Here is a 19706-nt window from a genome sequence, read left to right as displayed (position 1 = left end):
AAGGTTTGCAAGCGATTGCCTTTGTGGCCAGACCATGATGAGGTTGTACATTAAGTTCTGTTGATTTATTTTTTGCTTTTAACGACAAGTTTTCTCATGTATCTCTGTTGGTATTTAGCCATCATCTCCGGTTTTTTGGATGTCTTTCAGCACTGAAACATTGCTGTCAAGTAATTTAAAGCCAAAGAAATAGTCCCGTAAAATGTATTCTGGAAATATTTTTTTTTAAAGATTTATTGATTATAAAGTCAAATCCATTCAACAAGTAAACCCTGTGAGAGAATAGTGACTGTAACTTTACCTTATGATCATTATATGCAAAGTATTAACACATTTGAGGAAAGGATTTTTGTATTTTTGTATAATATCGACTTAAATTGAGTGGTTTCTCTCCAAATGGATGTATATCTTCCTGTAGCTGAAGCATTCAATATGCAGCATGTGGACTTCATATGTGGCGAGGATAATTTCAAACAGACGACTTTCAATGTTGATTTAAGCCTTATGCATCTCTCAAAGCTTTTTTAAAGTCACTTTAAACCGACATGGTTGATCTAAAGAACACACATCTACTCATTGCAGTTCAATAGTTTTAAACTGACAGTTACAACAACTAAGGAAGTGAGCAAACGTTCAACCAAAAGTTCAAGTCAATTCTTGCATTATTATACTTTGCATCACCAGGTACATATCAAAATAACAGAATCATGAGCTGGAGAAAAGGCTTTCAGTAAAATATGTGTTAAAGCTTTTGAAATGTGTATACAGACAAATCATTACAGGTGTTATTTATGAGAGTGCTCTCCAAGAATGTGCAACCTTTGAGACTGTCAATCAAAACCTTCAACTCATTCCCAACTAATTAGAGTTTTTGGAACTGTGATACTTAAGTGCTTTTGTCTGATCTTGTATCCTCCTGTGTGGTCATATTGTTGGCCAAACGTTATGCTGCTAGACAGACAATTTTGTATTTTTCTTGTAAATTGCACACTAAACTAAAACTACTGAAAAGTATTCAATGAAACTAACTCAGAAGGTCAAATCCCCCTTTGGCTGAACTGGTCACAACCTGTTGACAAAGGTTTGTTTTCAGGGTCAAACGCCTAAAAGATTTGTTTCGTGATAAATGTGCATAATGTCCACTCCATGAGGTTCTTTTCTTTACTCACACCACAACACTTTAACTTGTTCATTGCAACAGTTTAATATATATATATATATATATATATATATATATATATATATATATATATATATATATATATATATAGACACACACACACACACACACACACACACACACACACACACACACACACACACACACACACCACCATCATCATCATGTTGTTATCATTGAACCTCAGAATGAGAACCAGCCTCTGTCGACCTCAACATTTCCCCAGACCCCATATGGAGAGTGCTGGGAAAACATGGAGAGTTTATAAAAACAAAGTCCACAATCATTTAAAGGTTGTTTTTTTTTTTGTGTCCTGCGAGAGGCTCCTCCCCCTCCATACCGCAACCAGGCTCCTCCCACCGACTGCAGCCGTGGAGGTTTGGGTTGGCTAATTAGGGGGTTGCCACGGAAACGGAATGGCAGCTTAGCCAACGGGTGTAATGACAGGGTGAGGGAGGAGGGCGGGGTCAGATTATAGGCCTGGGAGTATGCTGAGTGGAGCTCAAAAAAGAAAAGAACAAGAAGAAGAAGTGGCGGTGCAGAGAATTTGAAGAAGAATGAGAACATGAAATATGCACAGAACATGAAGGAGGGCATGAAACTACGAGGGGGAATTGATAGTTCACAGGGAGGCAAACGGGGAAGCATTGGTTAGAGCTACTTTTACAACCGAGATGACAGAGGAAAGAAAGGTTTTGTGGAATTACCTCAAGTGTGTGTGTGTGTGTGTGTGTGTGTGTGTGAATGACTAAGCATGTATAGCTCAGTGGTTCCCACATAGGCGTTTGGCGGTCTAATGCTCGCACAGCTCTTTCTGAGCTCTTGACTGTGCGCGTGCGTCAGAAAAGGTGTCTCACAGCCCACATCGGAAAAGACTCAGCCCGTGGTCACCATGGCAACAAACAGGAAACGGCTTGCAAGTTTTTACGCGGCTGAGCCCGGTCACCCTGACAATCCCCTCTCTTTCCTCCTGTGTGGCCACTCCATTCTCCAAAAGACAAACATCCAGTTGGACGGCTGCTAAAAAGTGGACAAAAGCAGCTCTGAAACTTAAGGAGCTCAGTGTATTTCAGCCTCTGGCTTTTGGGACTTTTTTTTTTCTTTTTCACCACAGTATGGGAAAGATGCAAGTGGGCTCAACAATCTGAACTATGTCATCATATAAGCTTACACTTTGGCAAAACCACCGCAGCCCAAAACCGCAGTGCAGAGTTCCCAGTTTGCTTCACATTTGCACAGCAATTGTAATACTCCTCTTTTGTCCAGCGTGTGTTGGTCCCACCTCAGACACAGCTCCTCAGTGCCAGCTCCATGTCACTTGCTCGCTACTTGACAAGACATGTTACAGACCTATAAAATCGAATTGTTTAGCCCCAACTGGTATACATTTGGCATTCCTCTCGAGCCATAAATGAGTCACTGTTTTTTCAAATAGAGGTGATTCACTCATTCCTCACATGGATTCTGCAACAGGCTTCTCTGGCATTGTTTTAAAGGGCTAACGCTGTTGCCAATACTGTCTTGACGCATACTTTCTGTTGCACAAACCAGAAGCAGAAGAGTGCGTACGTCCCTGTGGTGTCTCTTTGGATGTTAGCGATCCTTCAGTTGCTAATGTGCGATGCCTTGAGCACCCCGCTCTTCTTACTTTCTTTGGATAAATGTTTTGAACTGATGTTCATCATGTTTTCCGACTCATTTTTTTTTAATATATATATATAAGTGGTGTTCAGAGACAGTGTGGCGAGCTGGAAAAATAACATTCACCACCAACCAAATTCTGAAAGCTAATAAGAGTGCCTTTGCTACCACCCAGCTCGTCAGACATTTTGTAGAGCTTCAGCTGGTAGAGCGGCTCTGTGGTGGAGAGTGTCAGCAAGTCGCCGCTAAACGTCTAATGTGCTCACAGCGACAATGCTGATGTAGCAAATCGAATACCTAACCAAGTCCCCCATTACAATGCATTGTGTTAGCATGCTAGATCATAAATTCATGACATGAATAACATTAGAAAATCCACAGCAATCCATCCAGTAGTTGTTGAGCCATTTCACAATGGAAAGAATCATATCAAGATGTAGATGTCACTTGTGGGAAAAGACACGGAATCACCAAATTTACTATGACTCATCTGCTGGAACATTTCATCACAATCCAGCCAATGATTGTTGAGATATTTCAGTCTGGACCAAAGTGGTGCACTGACTGACGATGCCATCCCAAGATGCTAAGAAGTCATACGTATTTCAAACACCAGTGTCACAGTACATCATCTCACCTGAGTAATGCTTTCTTTTTTTCTTTTCTTTTCTTTCTTACTTTCTTTCTGTCTTTCCTTCCTTCTTTCTCTCTAGGTATCAGTATTACCTGCAGGTGAAGAAGGAGGTGTTGGATGGACGGCTCCACTGTACAGTCGAGCAGGGGATCAGACTAGCTGGCCTAGCAGTGCAAGGTGAGAGACACACACGCACACGCACGTGTGTGTGCACACACACACACACACACACACACGCACACGCACACGCATGCACGCGGATGAACAAACATCTCATGTGAATTATCTACCAGAGGGAGACAGGCGGCACAAGAGAGAAAGGGTGAGCACAAACTCACACTTTCTCAGGTCATCTCGACTTCACTACCTAATATGGCTGCATACCACTACGAGAGCCCAGTCCACTTGAGTTCCTTTGGTATCAGTCTTAAAACACACACACACACACACACATACACACACACACCCAACCTCACTCCGTCTCCTCGGTCCTGTTCCTGGGTGCTGTCTGTGTCTCGGGGGGAATGTAAACAGACAGTTTCCTTATCGCTAGTTCCAAGGTTAGCCTTAGTAGCACCAGGAAGGCACTTATCTGTCGGGAGGCGAGGATCCTCCGCTTCACCTCCTTTTGTCCGACAGACAGCAGAGCAGTATTTAGCATGCACTCACAGGCCCTATCTGGAGGCTGGACAATGTTAATGGAGGTGTTGTGCAGGTGGGAGATTAGTGATGTACTAATGAGTTGGCTACTTTTTAGTTACTTTGAATAAAAGACTAATTAGCCAAATTAGAAATACACCAAAATGTGCACCCAGTAATTGGTTGTACATTGCTTCCCTTGTAATGTTATATCATTCATCAAAAACCTTCGCTGCAATCAAAGAAAGAAAAAAGAGTAGCATCTGTTTTGCTCTCTAGCAATTTAACATTCTCAGTATCAAAGTATTTTATGTAGAACACAGAGAAGAAAATAACCTTGACATTAATGGGAAAGATTGTAATTATCTTTCCATGTTATCTTTACGCGTTACATCTTTGGCACACGCATTTCTTTCGGAAAGTATTCAGTTTATCTTATCTTATGGACTCTGTAGATAAAACCTGTCAAACAAAAACACATGCAACGTTCATCCCATCTGGAGTGTGAATGTGTTTTGTTTCTAACCTCTTATGAGTGAATATGAGTGAGCACCACAACCAAAGATACATTGAAGCTAATGTGATTTGTAATTTAAAAAATATTATTGTCATACACATTAAAACAGTATTTTCCCCGGAAAGATACTACAATGTATGTGTTTGTATTTTCTAGCTGACTTTGGAGACTTCACGCAGTTCATGTCTCAGGACTTCCTCAGGGAGTACGTGCTCTTCCCAGTGGTGAGTCCTGTGTGTGTCTTTGTGTGTGTGTGTATGTGTCTTTGTGTGTCTTTGCGTGTTGCCTGAAGGCACACATTCTTATGTCGCTTATGTACCTCCTCCCTCTGCATACCAGATTGACAGGCAGAAAAAAAGAGAGGAGTAGAGATCCATTGGATAGCAAATATTTTACATTATTGGAACACTATATTACTCTGATATACTCTGTTACTGTGCGTTGCTAATCACTGACTACAGTTTAGCTGTAAAACTGTTTGACAGGGTGCTGAAAGTGAGTAAGTGACGGTGCTTTAGTGAATTAGTTCACCTTTTCTTCCCCGTGACATCTGTCATAAATCCATTATGACCTGTTACTTTGCTTTCCTCGCCTTCTCCATCTCTTTTTTATTTGTTGCCTGACGTTCTTCTCACTTCTTTGTTTTGCCTTCAGAACTGGCCAAATGGAGACGAGGTGCTGGAAGAGTGGACCCAGAAAGTCGCTGAGGAGCACAAGAGTCACTGGTACACTTTTTTATATCTGTTCTAATGTTTTTTTGAGGGTGCCCTGTCAGTTTAATGTTTATAGTGTTTGTACATGCATGAACATGTGAGAAAAAGGCTCAGAGACAATGAAATGCCTATAACCAGGTACTTTATCTGTCTGTGCTTTCCAGTCGAATGCAGACCGCTGAGGCAGAGCTCCTGTACATCAAAGAGGTGGAGAAACTGGACGGCTTTGGGCAGGAGAGCTTTCCTGCAAAGGTAGATGAATAACAGAGCACCCCCAGCATCCTACACACACACACACCAGTTTGTTTGAATGCAGTTCTTACGATATTCTTTCTTCTTCCACAGGACAACTACACCAACGATATCTTCATCGGTGTGTCCTTCATTGGGGTGTTTGTCAAACACAGAAATGGCAGATCCATCATGCTCCACAAGTAAGCACCTTTTTTCATCCTATCGGTGATCACGAGGTAGCAGGGTGAATACAAATATATGAATAGGTAAGAAAGTATGAGGAATTTTGTGTGGGAAAAATTCAACCCTTGTGTGCATTTGTTTGCGTTTCCATGTGTGTGACAGGTGGAAGGACATTGGCACGATAGCACACAACAAGTCAGCCATCACAGTGGAGATAACAAGCAGAGACGACACCATCATTTTTCACATGGTGAGTGTTGTGTCTGCGGGTGGACTCAGTATATACACACACACACACACACACACATACACACACACACACACACACAAACGCATGCTCGCTTTGCACGAGGTTTCCAGTTGGAAGTCATTTGGACTTGATTTTCTATAAATACATCTGCTGTGTTAATTCAAAAATATCAATGTGTTTCTCTCTGTGTTTGTATCTGCAGGAGGATATGGAAATGGCCAAATACATCGCTCGTCTTTTCACGGCCAGACACAAATTCTACAAACAGAACAAGATCTGTGCCGAGTGAGTGTCGAGGCCAGCAGACGGCCAATCAGAACACTTAAATCACATATATCCTAAACTATCTGCCATCGCCAACCTTTCGAAGGTTATGTAAAACAAATAAAAATGGTGATACATGGTACTTTTCAATTTGTGAATCATATTTTTGGTTTGTTTCTCTTTAGGCCCACTCACTCACCTGCACCAATAAGGAGGAGACCCACTTGGTCCCACCGCCTATCCCTGGTACCGTTGGCAGCCATTGTTTGCTTCGATATGGTTCACTATCGCTGGTTATTTCTCAGTGGTTTGACACCGAATGAGACCAGACGGCAGGGGACAGTGGGAGAATTTGGGAGGGAAAACAGAAACGGCTGTGGTTAGGGATTTGACCCTGCTCTCCCACTCAGGGCCGCACTTAATTGTGCCATGGAGCCTGAGTTTTAACATGCCTCGGTGGTGTGGTGGGTGTTGCTGGAAAGTTTGCAAGGGTGTTGCTTGGTCTGATTTCCGGTGCGACAATGAAGGCAGTGATTTGTGCGTCTCCCTCCCTGCTGGCCAGACAATGGCTCGGCTAAATGTGGCACAATAGCTGTTCAGTCATTCCACTCCAGTGCTCAGTTGTCTGTCTGGAGAACCGCAGGCATCGGTGGTTGACAAGTCCACAGCCCTGGAGTAGCACTGAGTCGCTCACAGCCACCTGCTATGCCAGGAAAGATTGCAATGTGACATTTCAAAGTTTTATTTCGAGGCTGTTTTAATATGTGCAACGTGTTATGATGTGCACAATTTCATGAAGCATAAAAATGAATGGCTTTTTCCTAATTGTATTGAATGTTTTTCTTCGTTCAGCCGCGGCCCCAGTCCTGCAACTTCCAGTCGATGCATTCTCAGTATGGAGAGCATTATCAGGACACACAGAGCTCCCAAGGTACGTGTCACACACACAGACGCACACAGACGGACACATGTAGTGTCATCTCAACTCCTCCGGCTCACTACTGTGACCGCAGTGTGATTTGAGATTTTTGCCTCCCTGATGATAACTGAAGCATTTCAAAGGAGCTAATTGTGTCTTTCCCGCCAGACGTGTGACTCACAGCCCATTTGTATTTTTACGACCTCCCAGCCAATTAGAGCGCAGCGTTTGGGGTGCAGAAGAACAGTGACCTCATTTAGTGCCTCACTCTTTCATCGACTTGTTCACACACACAGAGTCGGCGTTTTAATCCGAAGAGCTTCACTCATGTCGAAAACGGAACGAATGGAAAAAACATTCTGGGTGTGCTGCTTTGCGTGGGTGTGGGATCATTTTGTCGTGTGACCTCAGCACACTCCGTTTGTGTGGACAGAGAGTGTGTGTGTGTGTGTATGTCTGTCTGCTTGTGGGCATGAGATAGTTTCACATGAGAGAATGCTCTATTTGTTTTAGTAAAGAGGAATGACATGCATGCCACTTTCTCCTTCACCACGGTGGGAAGAAAATATTCGGTTAACTACTGTGGGGACATTTTCTGAATTTTTTCAAATGTGGTCGGGACTACACTGAACCACATTAGAAACACCTTGAAGATGCTACAGATGCTGTTTACTACCTATGACCATGATTCAAAACACTGGAAAAAAAAACTTTTGCTTTATTTTGGTCCATTTTTCCCCTTCATGTAATTCATGTTCTTTTCTCTTCATTTTCCATTTGTTTTATTGGCTTGAACACTCTCCACTATGTGAAGTATAAAACAAATTCAAATCAGCGCTTTAATTTCTTCCCCCCTCTTTTGTTTTTTTAGACAGCATCTTCCATGATGACCCCTACTACAAGTCAGAGACGAGTCTGGACCGCTGCCCGGCGGACTTTCCTTTTCGTAATGGTACCGTGCCCAATGGAAGCATGTACAGCAGCCCCAGCCTGAGCTCGCTCAATCAGTCCCAGACTTTCGTCCCACCCTCCCCCATGTCTTCCAACCTCAGCATCCCTGGCAGTGAGCTCATGCGCCCCGACTACATCCCCAGCCACCGCCACAGCGCCATCATTGCTCCGTCCTACCGGCCCACGCCTGAGTATGACGCCGTCATGCGACAGAAGCGACGCATGCTCCCCGCTCACCATGACCTCCACAGCCAATCGCTGCGCAGTCTGAACATCAGCAATGCATGTGCTTACCGCCAGCCCGAGGCTCTCGTGTATAGCCAGCCAGAGATGAGGGAGAGGGGCCCTTATCATGGCCTGGGGCCGAGCCCGGGACCTTACGCCAAACAGGTAGAGGTGAATTATCTGTCTTTCGATGTTTTTGTTAAATGTATTGCTCTTGTCTACATCTCACGCTGTTTGTCTTTAACTGTTTGCCTTGCAGATCAGCTACAGTAAGCCAGTGTCCCATGGCCCTCATCAGGGAGGACCAGCCAGCAGCCAGGGCCCCTGTCATTCACCCTGCGTTAACGGAGGTGGAGGCGGTGGCGGGGTTGGAGGTGTAGGAAGCTCCATCTCTCACACGGTCAGCACGCCTGAGCTGGCGAATACCAAACAGCAAGGGAACAATGCGGGAAGCTATGCAGCTACAGCTAACATGCTGAGAAACCACATGTCGCGCCCTCCTCCACCTTACCCTTCCAGCTCCTTCCGCCCGGCCACCAGCACGCCGGACCTGGCCAGCCACCGCCACCGGTGCATGGGGGGCAGCAGCCCGGAGCTGGTCACCCGCATGGTGCAGCTGTCGGTCAAGACCTTCCAGCCGGACAGCTCGGCCGTGGTGCACCAGTCCCTTCAGGAGGTTAGTGAACCGTTAACTGCAGCTGCTAAGCACCGCTCCACCTTGGGCAAGAGACACAGCATGGAGGTGATCAGCAGCATGAGAGGAAGTGGAGGAGGAGGAGGAGGAATGGAGGGCATTGTGATGAAGAGCATAAATCCTCCCCTTCATCGTAGGAATACTCTCAGAGAACATGTAATGCCCCCTCAGCCTCAGTCCATTCCTCAGCCCCAGCCTCCAACCCCTCAGCCACAACCCCAGCCTCCACCTCCACCTCAGCAGCTACAGGAGTTGCCCGTGCAGATGCCTGCCCAGAAATCAGCCGAGTCTTCTGTAACACCATCTGGGGCAGTGGCTTATCAGCATCAGAAGACTCTCTCTAATGCTACCATGCTCATACACAGTAGCGAGAGTGAAGAAGAGGAGGAAGAGGAAGAGGAGAGGCCTGAGCTGGACGTTCAAATCCCGGGTCTCAATGAGGACATCAGCATTAGCGCTCAGCTCCAGGCTGCTCTGGCCAAGCTGCCTAACAAACCCCCTCCAGAGTACCCTGGTCCTCCTCGACCGCTGAGCAATGCTCAAATCCGCGCCCACAGTCACAACCACACTCACCACCACAACCATAATCAAGGACCGCAGAGCAACCAGGGACCCATGGACTCAAACCAAGCCCAGGGCAGAATGCACAAAGCTGGGCAGAGCCCAGGTGGCGGGGGGCCTGGATGTGGTGGTGGTGGTGCAGGTGGTGGCGGGACACTGACCCGAGGGGACCAGGGTGGAGTGAATGGGGGTGTTTTAGGTCCATCCATTTCAGAACCAGACCTGACCAGTGTGAAGGAGAGGGTGAGGAAGGAGCCGGTCAAAGAGAGGCCGGTGTCGGAGATGTTCTCCTTAGAGGACAGCATAGTGGAGCGGGAAATCGCTCAGAGGGTAAGACGATCCGTCAGTAACTCGATGCCTTGAATCATTTCATTTTATGTGAGTGCCGACATCTTTTTTAACACTACGTGCTTTTTATCAGTGCTGAAATGGTAAGTTCATTAATTGACAAGAATATGACAACAATGTTCACCCAAAACTGGCAAACACGGGCTCTGCCAACACTTCAGATGTGAAGTATGGTGTTAGTATACTATTGCAATGTATGTGCAATATCTTTGGGTTTTGGACAAAATTAGATTTTTGAGCTCATAGAAATTGTGATGTGAAGTCAAATCATTTTTTTTTAACATAAACCAAAACAATATTAAGATATTTTTGTGCTGTGTGAAAAGTGGGGAAAAAGAATAAGTAAATTAATAACAGGGCCTTTCCGTAAACGTGCCTTTTAACACGGCAAAAATCACCAAAATAATATTATAGTCAGGGTGAGTGCCGCCCCGTACCCTTGCAGTGAAGCACGACGAGGGCACCGGCAGGAAACTCCACAGGAGAGCAGGAAGGCAGGGTCAATGGGGTTATTTATTTTTTTTATTTTTTTAAAAAGACATTTTACATTTTTTTTTCATCTTTTTTTTCTTTTTATGATTGGTCCAGCCGTTTAGTCGCCCCAGACCGTTTGAGGAGGGGCTGACCCGTTGTGGGTTTGATCCCTAAAAAGAGAAAAAAAACAGCTCTCAAACCCTCGGGAGGGGGCCGTTTCTTTTTTTTTGAGGGGGGGATTAACAGTCAGTTGCATATATTACTGAGGTCTCAGCCGGGGTCATACTGCCCGATCCAGAGGGAACCGTTAGAATACTCCAAATTGAGGTTGAGCGATACAAATTACTTAAATATGTCTATAAAAAGAACCGAAAAATATATATACATGAGAATAATTAGTGTTGGAAGGAGTGATAACCAACAAAATAACAACAATCATGATAGTAATAGCTGTAATAATAATAATAATAATAATGATAACATCATTACTATCATCACAATAACAATATAAAATTCTCAGAAAAATAATATAATACAGGAAAATAAAAAAATAGCAAAGACTAGAATAATTATAATAATAGATTTAGATACAAAATATTTAAAAAGACAGGACACGAATCAATATAAATATATTTATTAAATATTATAATTGAATATTTGTATATGCAAATATTAAATACATGAAACTATTTCTGTGTATAAATATGAATTGTATCAATCACAATGAACATGTCATTGTTTATTAGTGCTATGGACATGGTTTGAACATATTAAAGTAATTCAACAGAAACTTCAATGCAGCACATCGTCCTGCACTAGACAACAAATTACCCAACGTGTTGATACCGTTTTACATATTTTCAGTCTGTTGTTTGCTAGCTAGCTTCGTAGCTCCCGATTAGCAGTAATCCGGGTTTCAGCACCTGAGAGGGTAGCACTAGGCTCCGAGTCCCCCCAGGCCGCTAAAACCTTTATAAATCCCTCAGATTATTCTTCGGGTGGGGTGTTCCAGTGTAGGTCTGCTCCATGTTTAGGCACAAACATTTGACGCAGCAGCAGAGTCCAGGTGTAAGTTAAATCATATAATCGCCTCACGTAATTGAGATAAACCTCCCTGTTCAAGAGTGACCTGGTGTGGGGGGCTGTTTATAGCCGGAGCCGATGACATTTGTTTTCTTTTTCATCCAAAAGTCCAAAACAGTTATCCGTCAGCTGGTTTATCTGGTATCTGGAGGACACCCCTGGTGGAACCCAAGCTGTTGTTTTGACTGTCCCACAGTGAAGGAAGGAGGTGGAGCTGTCCGGGGGGTTTAATAGCTTCAGAGATTAGGTGAGGTAATCCTTGGAGGAAGTTGGAACCGGGCAATGTGGGTCAGAGTTTGGCCAGCGTGGCAGAGCAGAAAAAAAGACAGAGGTGACAGAGGGAACGTATGTTCTGTCAGGAAAAGGGAGCCCAAATAGGTAGGTGGGAAAAGAATGAAACGTTTGTGAAAGAGGACAAAACAAGGATGAAAGCATCAAAAGGAGGGTGAAGAGAGATGAAAAAGAAGCTGCAAGTCTACTATTAATAGGCTTTACATTCAGGGATTTTTAGTTCGCGGCTTTGGACAGAAATCAAGTGGATTGGTACGGCCAGGTTTGCCCTACGTTAAATTCTCCCCACCCACTCCGAAACACTCACAAGTGCGTGCTCAGCGTTTTGAGGGCCAGTGCAGGTCAGTCCGTCTTACGATGCTGCCGGTACCTGTTAGCATGACACCAGGATTTCTCTCTCTCTTGAAGACGCTGGAAAGACAGAAGATGTCTGTGGACTCCATGAAGAGGCCGCTGATGATGGCCGCGCTCAACGGCCTCTACGTGGCCCGGATGCCCGTCCCCGAGAGTCCTGCAGACGATGGTGCCAAGGCTGCTACTGACGAACGGGTAAGAAGGTCGCTCTTACTTTGTCAAGTGTATGTGATAAGTTGCTTGAGTTTTAAGATTTCATTTGTTTGTTCAACACACATTATTCTGAAAGCAAATACAATTTTTTGTTTTGTTTCTTCAGTCCGACAATATGTGAAATGATTACATGTCCTGCTGCTGCTCCAGTAGATTGTTCCGTCCAAACCTTTTGGGATGCGTTATAATATGAAAAGTTTTGTTTTCTTCTTGCCGTTTTATGTAGGAACAAAACAGTTGAATTGAATTGAATACTTTATTGTCATTGTCAAAAGACAACGAAAAACAGTTTAAGCTGCTCCCATGGCAAAGACAAACATTTAAAACAACCATAGAAACACCACGAGTAGACATTTAAAATAACACAAGTAGACATCAAAAATAAGCTCACTATTGCTCATGAGATGCATAATTAAAACATTTTTGACTGAAAATGTAATGGCAACACATTTCACAAGTGCTGCTTTTCTGGTTTAATAATAGTTGCATCATATTCATTCATGGTTAAAGAATAAATCATTAAAAAACTCTAAGCTCAAATGTAAAACTTGGTATTATTATTTATGATTGGAGGATCAACATCAGACCTTTTAACTCACATTTCTCACCTGCTGGCAGTGATAAAGGAATCTTGGCCGAAGATTGTTGCTGTAAAACTCCTAGACAGTTTCTTATAATCACACTATTAAATGCATTTTTTGTGTGCAAATCCTGTCTGTTGGCTCTCTTCTGAGTGTGGAGGTGTGAAACCCAGCCATTGTCCAGACTGTTGCTAAGCTAAAGGGGGCAAGCCCTAAGTGGGCTGTGGAACGCGTGGCATGGTGGTGCTTATCGCCTCTAGGCCCGTCGGTATGCTGAGAATGTGACCCGGCGGAGAGCGAGCGAGCCACACAGAAAGTGATTGAAAGAGAGCGAGACGGAGATGCTGCCCTCTCAAACATGACCGGCCTAATAAACATGTGCCCCCCCCCCCCCCTCCGCTTCCATCTCCACCCTCATTAGAACGAATGCCACCACTGCATATTATGCCGTTTTTACAGCTTTGTTGTTGCATTATACATGCTTTGAGTTCTTTGATGTTGAAGTCAGTATTCATCTGCGAGTGCTGACGAGAGTTTAGAAATGTTGACGTATATTATAAGGAGCTTTCTGGATTCTTCTGGTCTGAATAGTCTCTTCGGTGTGGTGGAATGTAAACGAATGAAAAGCCCCTTTTTGGAACTGCAAGAGAAACCTCTGAATGATGTGAATGACTAACACCCCCCCCCCCCTTCCCTTTCTCTTTTCTTTTTCTCTCCGTCTGTTCAGTGTAAGACCTTGGAGTTGAAGCTGGAAGAGGAGCGGGTCTTCACTGAGTATGAGCAGGTGCCCAAGAAGAGAGCAGACTGTGTTCTCACCACAGCAACTCTGCCCGAAAACACCGAGCGCAACCGATTCCGTGACGTCGTTCCCTACGAAGAGAATCGGGTTGAGCTCGTGCCGAATAAAGAGAACAACACGGGCTACATCAACGCCTCGCATATCAAGGTGTGCTCGAGGGGTCACGGGTAAAATGTTAAAAAAAAAGTGTAACAAGTGATTGAAGTGATGATTATAGCACCTGCCATGTCATCCAGACTGTTGGCATATTCATGGGATGCCTTCACTTTGAATGCAATATCGTCCAGAAAGTCACGGATCCCCAAAATGTCAATTGCCAATAAAAAAAAGCATATGCAGCCATACATTTTCACAGGAAATCATATGTTTTTTCTTAATGACTTATGAAGCTTAAATCACCAAGATACATGGTTTTCGTTGGACGGTTGCAATATTCATGAATCAGCTTTCCATTCAAATGTATGGAAACAACTGGATTTCCAGAAAACTGTTATGTGACATGCAAATCTGTGCTTGTTTCCATCCACTACTGTTGGTACGATCCGTGAGTCCTCTCAAATTCTCCAGTCGGACGCCATTATACCGATTGCAGAAGAAGAGAGCGCAACATAATGATGTCATTACAATAATAATGTCATTACACGCGCAGCAGTCGAACCTCAAAGTGTGGAATAACAACGTAGATGCCATTCATGTTTCATGTTTGTTTCATGAGTTTCCTCTTCGCTGCACATAAATCTGGTGTTTTCAGCCGGTGCAATTTTGAGTCTTTTTGTGGACGTTTAGGTCCTGATTTATTCTCCAAGTCTGTTTTCATTGCACCAGTTACATTTTGTTTTCATCAATACACCAACTTTTCCCTCCTCAGCCAAGCGTGTTTTTTTTTAATGTATGTATTTTTCATATGCAAATCAAAAATGTGCATGGAAACACAGCCATCGATGGAAAACATCTTACAACATTAGATGTGTACATTGTCAACATGACGGCCTAGATTGTAATTATCCATCAAGAAGGGGAAGGAATATTAAGTCAAATTGAATCTTTTCACAAAGTCTTTCAAGTTTGTGTGTTGGGCTCAACTTGATCACAGTTGGAGTGTCTAAATGCGTTGCAACACCCACATCATACGCCATAAATTAAAACCCAGAGCATAAACTCTACACTTCCAGCTCTCTGCTAGTCTTTGTTGCGGTCGCTCCTGAGCAGCGAATGGCTCGGAGGAGAGGATGAAAGGCAGCTGTCGAAGGCTGTTTGTGCATTTTAAGCTTGTGGAATTCCCAAAGAATGTGGTCCAAACTCCAAACCCTCTTAAGTCAACCTGAGCGGCTCTCACTAGCATTCTATTCATGCTTAGTTGCAAACAGCGTGTGTGCACAAGCTTGTGTGTATGCATGAGTTTGCATTTCACCAAAGCGGCACTGAATCGCTGCCTATCACGGTGTAACCCTCTTACTTTCCCCGTCATTTAAGGTGGCTGCCACAGAACAAAAGGCCTTGTTTATTCCCTATCCATGTCTTAATACAGTGTTTACAGTCACAAGGTGGCCCGAGGAATTAGCTGGGACATGTTCATTATGTAACGGCACTCCAAAATCTATGTGGTTGGAGTTTACTGAAGATGGGATTTTTTTTTTCAGTGCCGTGTGTGGCCTTGTGATTATTAATGAGGGAAAGCAAAAGAAAGCCAAAGAAGGGGGTTTTATACACGAGAGAAAAGACTCAAACTGTGGATAAACATGGTGTTTATACCGCCCTCCAGTGGTGGATGACAATATTGTCTTTGCATAAATAAGCTTTTAACATTTTAAAATATCTTTTAAAGTATACAGTCATTAATTTCTGGCGAATGTGAGTTTTTATTTAATTCAAATGACGTTGTTAGTAAGCAGTTCATATGGTTTATTGACTGATTATTAATTGCACTGCAGTCACTGTAATCAGCACGTGCACTAATTGATTATTTGTGTGCGTGCACGTGTGTGCGTGTGTGTTTTCCCAGGTGATGATCAGAGGGGAGGAGTGGCACTACATTGCCACACAGGGCCCGCTCGCCAACACCTGTGCCGACTTCTGGCAGATGGTCTGGGAGCAGGGGGTCAACGTCATCGCCATGGTGACTGCTGAGGAGGTACACATGGCACACGCAGATGTGGATATTTTTCAGCGTCAGACAGCTGGCATCTGTCTTTGTGTGAAAAATACATGACAGTGAGAGTGTGTGTGTGTGTGTGTCAGTGTGTCTTATGTATTTATGTATGAATGTTAGAGCTCGTCATCTATTTTCCTTCATCCCCTTTTTCCTCTTTTTTTTCCTATCCCCATCCTCCCATCTTTACCCTCTTTCTCTCTTCCCCCCCAGGAGGATGGCCGATCCAAGAGTCACCGCTACTGGCCCAAACTGGGCTCCAAACACAACTCGGCCACACATGGCAAGTTTAAGGTGACCACCAAATTCCGCACCGACTCGGGCTGCTACGCCACCACGGGGTTAAAGGTCAAACATCTGCTGTCTGGCCAGGAGAGGACCGTCTGGCACCTGCAGTACACTGACTGGCCGGAGCAGGGCTGTCCCGAATATGTCCAGGGATTCCTCTGTGAGTGTCATCGTTACCATCATCCGTTTGTGAGAAATTTAAGACGCAACAAAAAGTGCAGAATTATTACGTATACCTTCATCATTGAATGACTAATTAAAGGGATAGTTTGACATGTTTTGTGATATATGCTTATTTACTTTTTTGCAGAGTTAGGCAAGATATCCCACTCGTGCCTGTGGTAAACACGACGGTAGATCCAGAAGGCAGTTAGCTAAGCTTAGCACAAAGATAGAGAGATTAAGATAAAAGCTATTCTGATTCTTCCTCAATTGTTTAATCCATAGAAAGAAACTAAATGCATCAACAATAATTTGGTTTTACCATTGGAAAGAGGCATGCTCGCTCTTTCACCTGTTCATAGTCTTTAAGATTAACCAAGCTTACCTTCTCCTGGATCTATCTTCATGTCAGCGTGTAAATTCCATTCCTGATGCTATTATACAACAAGTGAACAACAATAGCAGTTAATCACATTCAACAAATGCTCTCTTCAGCCTATCAGACACAAGGCCCACATCTCACCTTTGTCTCCATCCTCTTTCCTTCAGCCTATCGGGAGGAGATCCAGTCTGTGAGGAGACACACCAACTCCATGCTGGACACCTCAAAGAGCCTCAATCCTCCCGTGGTGGTTCACTGTAGTGCCGGTGTCGGTCGCACCGGAGTGGTCATCCTCACTGACCTCATGATCAAGTGCCTGGAGCACAATGAGGTGGGTGGACTGTGGACTCACCGGGTGCAAAGAGTTGAATGGGCTGTCAAGCTTTTGGCATGTTTAGGGTCGCAGCTTCTCTTTGACAAGATACAAGTATCACATGAATTTATGTACCGCTTAATTGATTGTGATGAAAAGAAGTCGGTTATTTTGTATATCAAGATGTTGCCCATAAAGATGCAGACCGTGTGGCTTAAAGGGCCAGGCTGTAGGATTTGGCGGCACCTAGCGGTGAAGTTTCAGGTTGCAACTAACAGAAATTAGAAGCAGAGTTACTTAAAAGATAAACCGTGTTTGCCAAAACATACACAGTCTCAAATTCCCCTTTATTATCTCAGTGAATTCTCTGTAATGACACATGTGAGAGGAGAGGTAAGTGGACTTTTAATGTAACTCTGAGTGTATTGAGTTCGTCTTTTTTAACATACATGTGGTCTTGTTACTGCAAAAACACAGTCGATCCTCCTCAACGATCGTCTCTCACTTTCCTCTGTTCCATCATTTTATTTCACTTATCGTATTTTGTCGCTCTCTCCTTCAGCCCGTGGAGGTTCCCACCATGTTGTCAGGGCTGAGGCAGCAGAGGATGCTGATGGTGCAGACCATCTCCCAGTACACGTTCGTCTACCAGGTCCTCATTCAGTTCCTCAAGAACTCCCGCCTCATCTGAGCCCGGTATTGCTGACATTTGTACTCAGACAACAACAATGGTACTTCACATGAGCACGAGGACTGTGCGACTGGAGCGGGTAACCTGGCGGTTAGAAGCAGATACAGAGATTCATGTCCAGTTTTCTAGGTGGCAGTTTATGGAAATTCTGGTGGATTTTCATACTAACTCACCTCAAAGGAGGAAAGGATTTGCGTAGGCCTGTACAAAAATTGACGACCATTTCTTCTAATATGTGTATGTAGTTATTTTTCCCCCCCGGGTTTAATTCTTGGACGTGGTCCTTCTGTTGGAAAATGCATGTATGTACATTTCCCCCAAACAAGTGTTTGTGTTCTTTTAGGTTTCTTGACAAATACTTTAAGAAATCTAATTTCAGTTTCATTTTGGATAGATTGCCTGCCTGCTCCATTTCTCATGAATTGTTTCGCCATGGTGAGAAATGGCGCTCTGCTGCATGAACAGTGAGTGGCAGCAGTAGTATTACTATTTTCCGTACTCTGAAAGAGTTTGCCAAACAAAAGTATTCTTTGAATCACTGTTCTAAAATGTTGCTTTTATTTTCAACGGAGTATTGAATAATGCAGCAAATATTTACTTCAACATTGTAAGAAATGTTTTTATTTATTTTCTATCAAGATGGTGGTCACCTTTGCCACTGAACGGAGCGTTGACAAGCATGTTGATCCTTGCCCTGTCAATTCTTTATTTTTCATCTTTGAGCTTGTCTTAATTCTTACACACTTTTCAGAAAGCCTTACGTGTCAATGTCCATAGAGTCGCTCCCATTTTCCTGGTTTCATTTCTATTGAGATCTTCCAAACATGCAAGCCACTTGCATTTTAATGCTGCAGCTCCTTATGATCAAACATGCCTGATCACATTTCTTACTGAAACACATTTCAAAAGTCTAAAAAAGTGTTTATTCAATGAATTGGAGGTAATTTATAAATGTATCATTTCACAGCTTGTAGTAAATAGAGAAATGTGTTTTGATACTGCAGATATTGTATACACTGAATCATTGTGCCTTATTAAAACATGAAACCTGTAGAAGCTGACGGCCCCATCTTTGTTTTAGGTTCTGGATGGGTTTGGTAATCAACCTTTTTACCTCCAAAGATCCAATCCCATTTGTTAATTTGTATTTAATAGTTTGTTTTCTGATAGGAACAACTAAAACATTTCATATCATTTTCCTAACTTCCGGTTAAGGTTTTGGCAGTTGGAGGATATTGATTTTTATTTTTTTTGTAAAGGAGAATAGCATAAAATATGCAGCCTTTAATGTCTGATCCAAGCCCAAAAGATGTCTTTGTTGCAACGCTCCCTTCAATACAAATTACACACAAGAATTTTCTTTTACATGTTACCTTAAATATGTTTTTGTTTGTTTTTCTGAATCGTGAAGCAACGCCAGCCGTGTCCAAAGTGACTTTGTACATAATGGGCATGGGAAAAAACGATTTCTACAAATGTTTTATATAGTTTCTTTTTTTGACTTGGTACCCTAAAAATACCGCAACATAATAAACTATGCATGCATTTTTATATTTTAATGTATATATTCTCAAATAAGTAAAAGCTTTATGCTCTCTTGACATATAAGTGTTTTGTTGCACTTCTGTTCTTTGTGACAGTATTTCCTCACATGGCATTCCACTGTTTGTTGATATTTAATTTTTCCCCTTAATTCTCTTTTGGCATAACTCCCAAATACCTTTTTCAAAGTTTGTGTACATATGTTTTGTATATGCGTTTTCAGTGCATCAAGCCGTTTGTTTTTCTGTCCCCCAGACATGTATGAAGCTGTCGTACTTGCTTATTATGCAATAAAGCCTTATTTTCTTTAAAACCGTGGCCACAATTTCATTTATTTGAATATTTCCTTTGGTTTTAAAGATGGTAATAATCTGCGCATGTTGGAGAGGGTTCCTGTCGCAGAGCACTCACACAAAGTGCTAATGCAAACA

The 19706-nt window shown here is 43.2% G+C and overlaps 1 protein-coding gene across 2 annotated transcripts in view; it reads left to right on the top strand.

The window, feature by feature from the left end:
- LOC137785438 (tyrosine-protein phosphatase non-receptor type 14-like) overlaps nt 1–19588 on the top strand; it is a 37407-nt gene extending 17819 nt beyond the window's left edge. For both annotated transcript variants that reach the window (XM_068576673.1, XM_068576672.1), the window contains 17 exons: nt 3535–3632; nt 4768–4835; nt 5266–5336; nt 5489–5576; nt 5670–5758; nt 5904–5991; nt 6194–6276; nt 6441–6501; nt 7108–7186; nt 8046–8515; nt 8610–9935; nt 12210–12350; nt 13677–13895; nt 15751–15879; nt 16111–16345; nt 16897–17060; nt 17605–19588. In XM_068576673.1, coding sequence (XP_068432774.1) covers nt 3535–3632; nt 4768–4835; nt 5266–5336; nt 5489–5576; nt 5670–5758; nt 5904–5991; nt 6194–6276; nt 6441–6501; nt 7108–7186; nt 8046–8515; nt 8610–9935; nt 12210–12350; nt 13677–13895; nt 15751–15879; nt 16111–16345; nt 16897–17060; nt 17605–17733 — 3538 coding nt within the window. In that variant the 3' untranslated portion in view covers nt 17734–19588. The remainder of the gene's footprint in view (nt 1–3534; nt 3633–4767; nt 4836–5265; nt 5337–5488; nt 5577–5669; nt 5759–5903; nt 5992–6193; nt 6277–6440; nt 6502–7107; nt 7187–8045; nt 8516–8609; nt 9936–12209; nt 12351–13676; nt 13896–15750; nt 15880–16110; nt 16346–16896; nt 17061–17604) is intronic.
- The last annotated feature ends 118 nt before the right edge of the window (nt 19589–19706 follow it).

The sequence above is a fragment of the Clinocottus analis genome, unplaced genomic scaffold (genome assembly GCF_023055335.1).
Source record: "Clinocottus analis isolate CAN_PGR_092001 unplaced genomic scaffold, fCliAna1.0.p SCAF_15, whole genome shotgun sequence".
Taxonomy (NCBI): domain Eukaryota; kingdom Metazoa; phylum Chordata; class Actinopteri; order Perciformes; family Cottidae; genus Clinocottus; species Clinocottus analis.
This window is presented reverse-complemented; position numbering and strand designations above follow the sequence as displayed.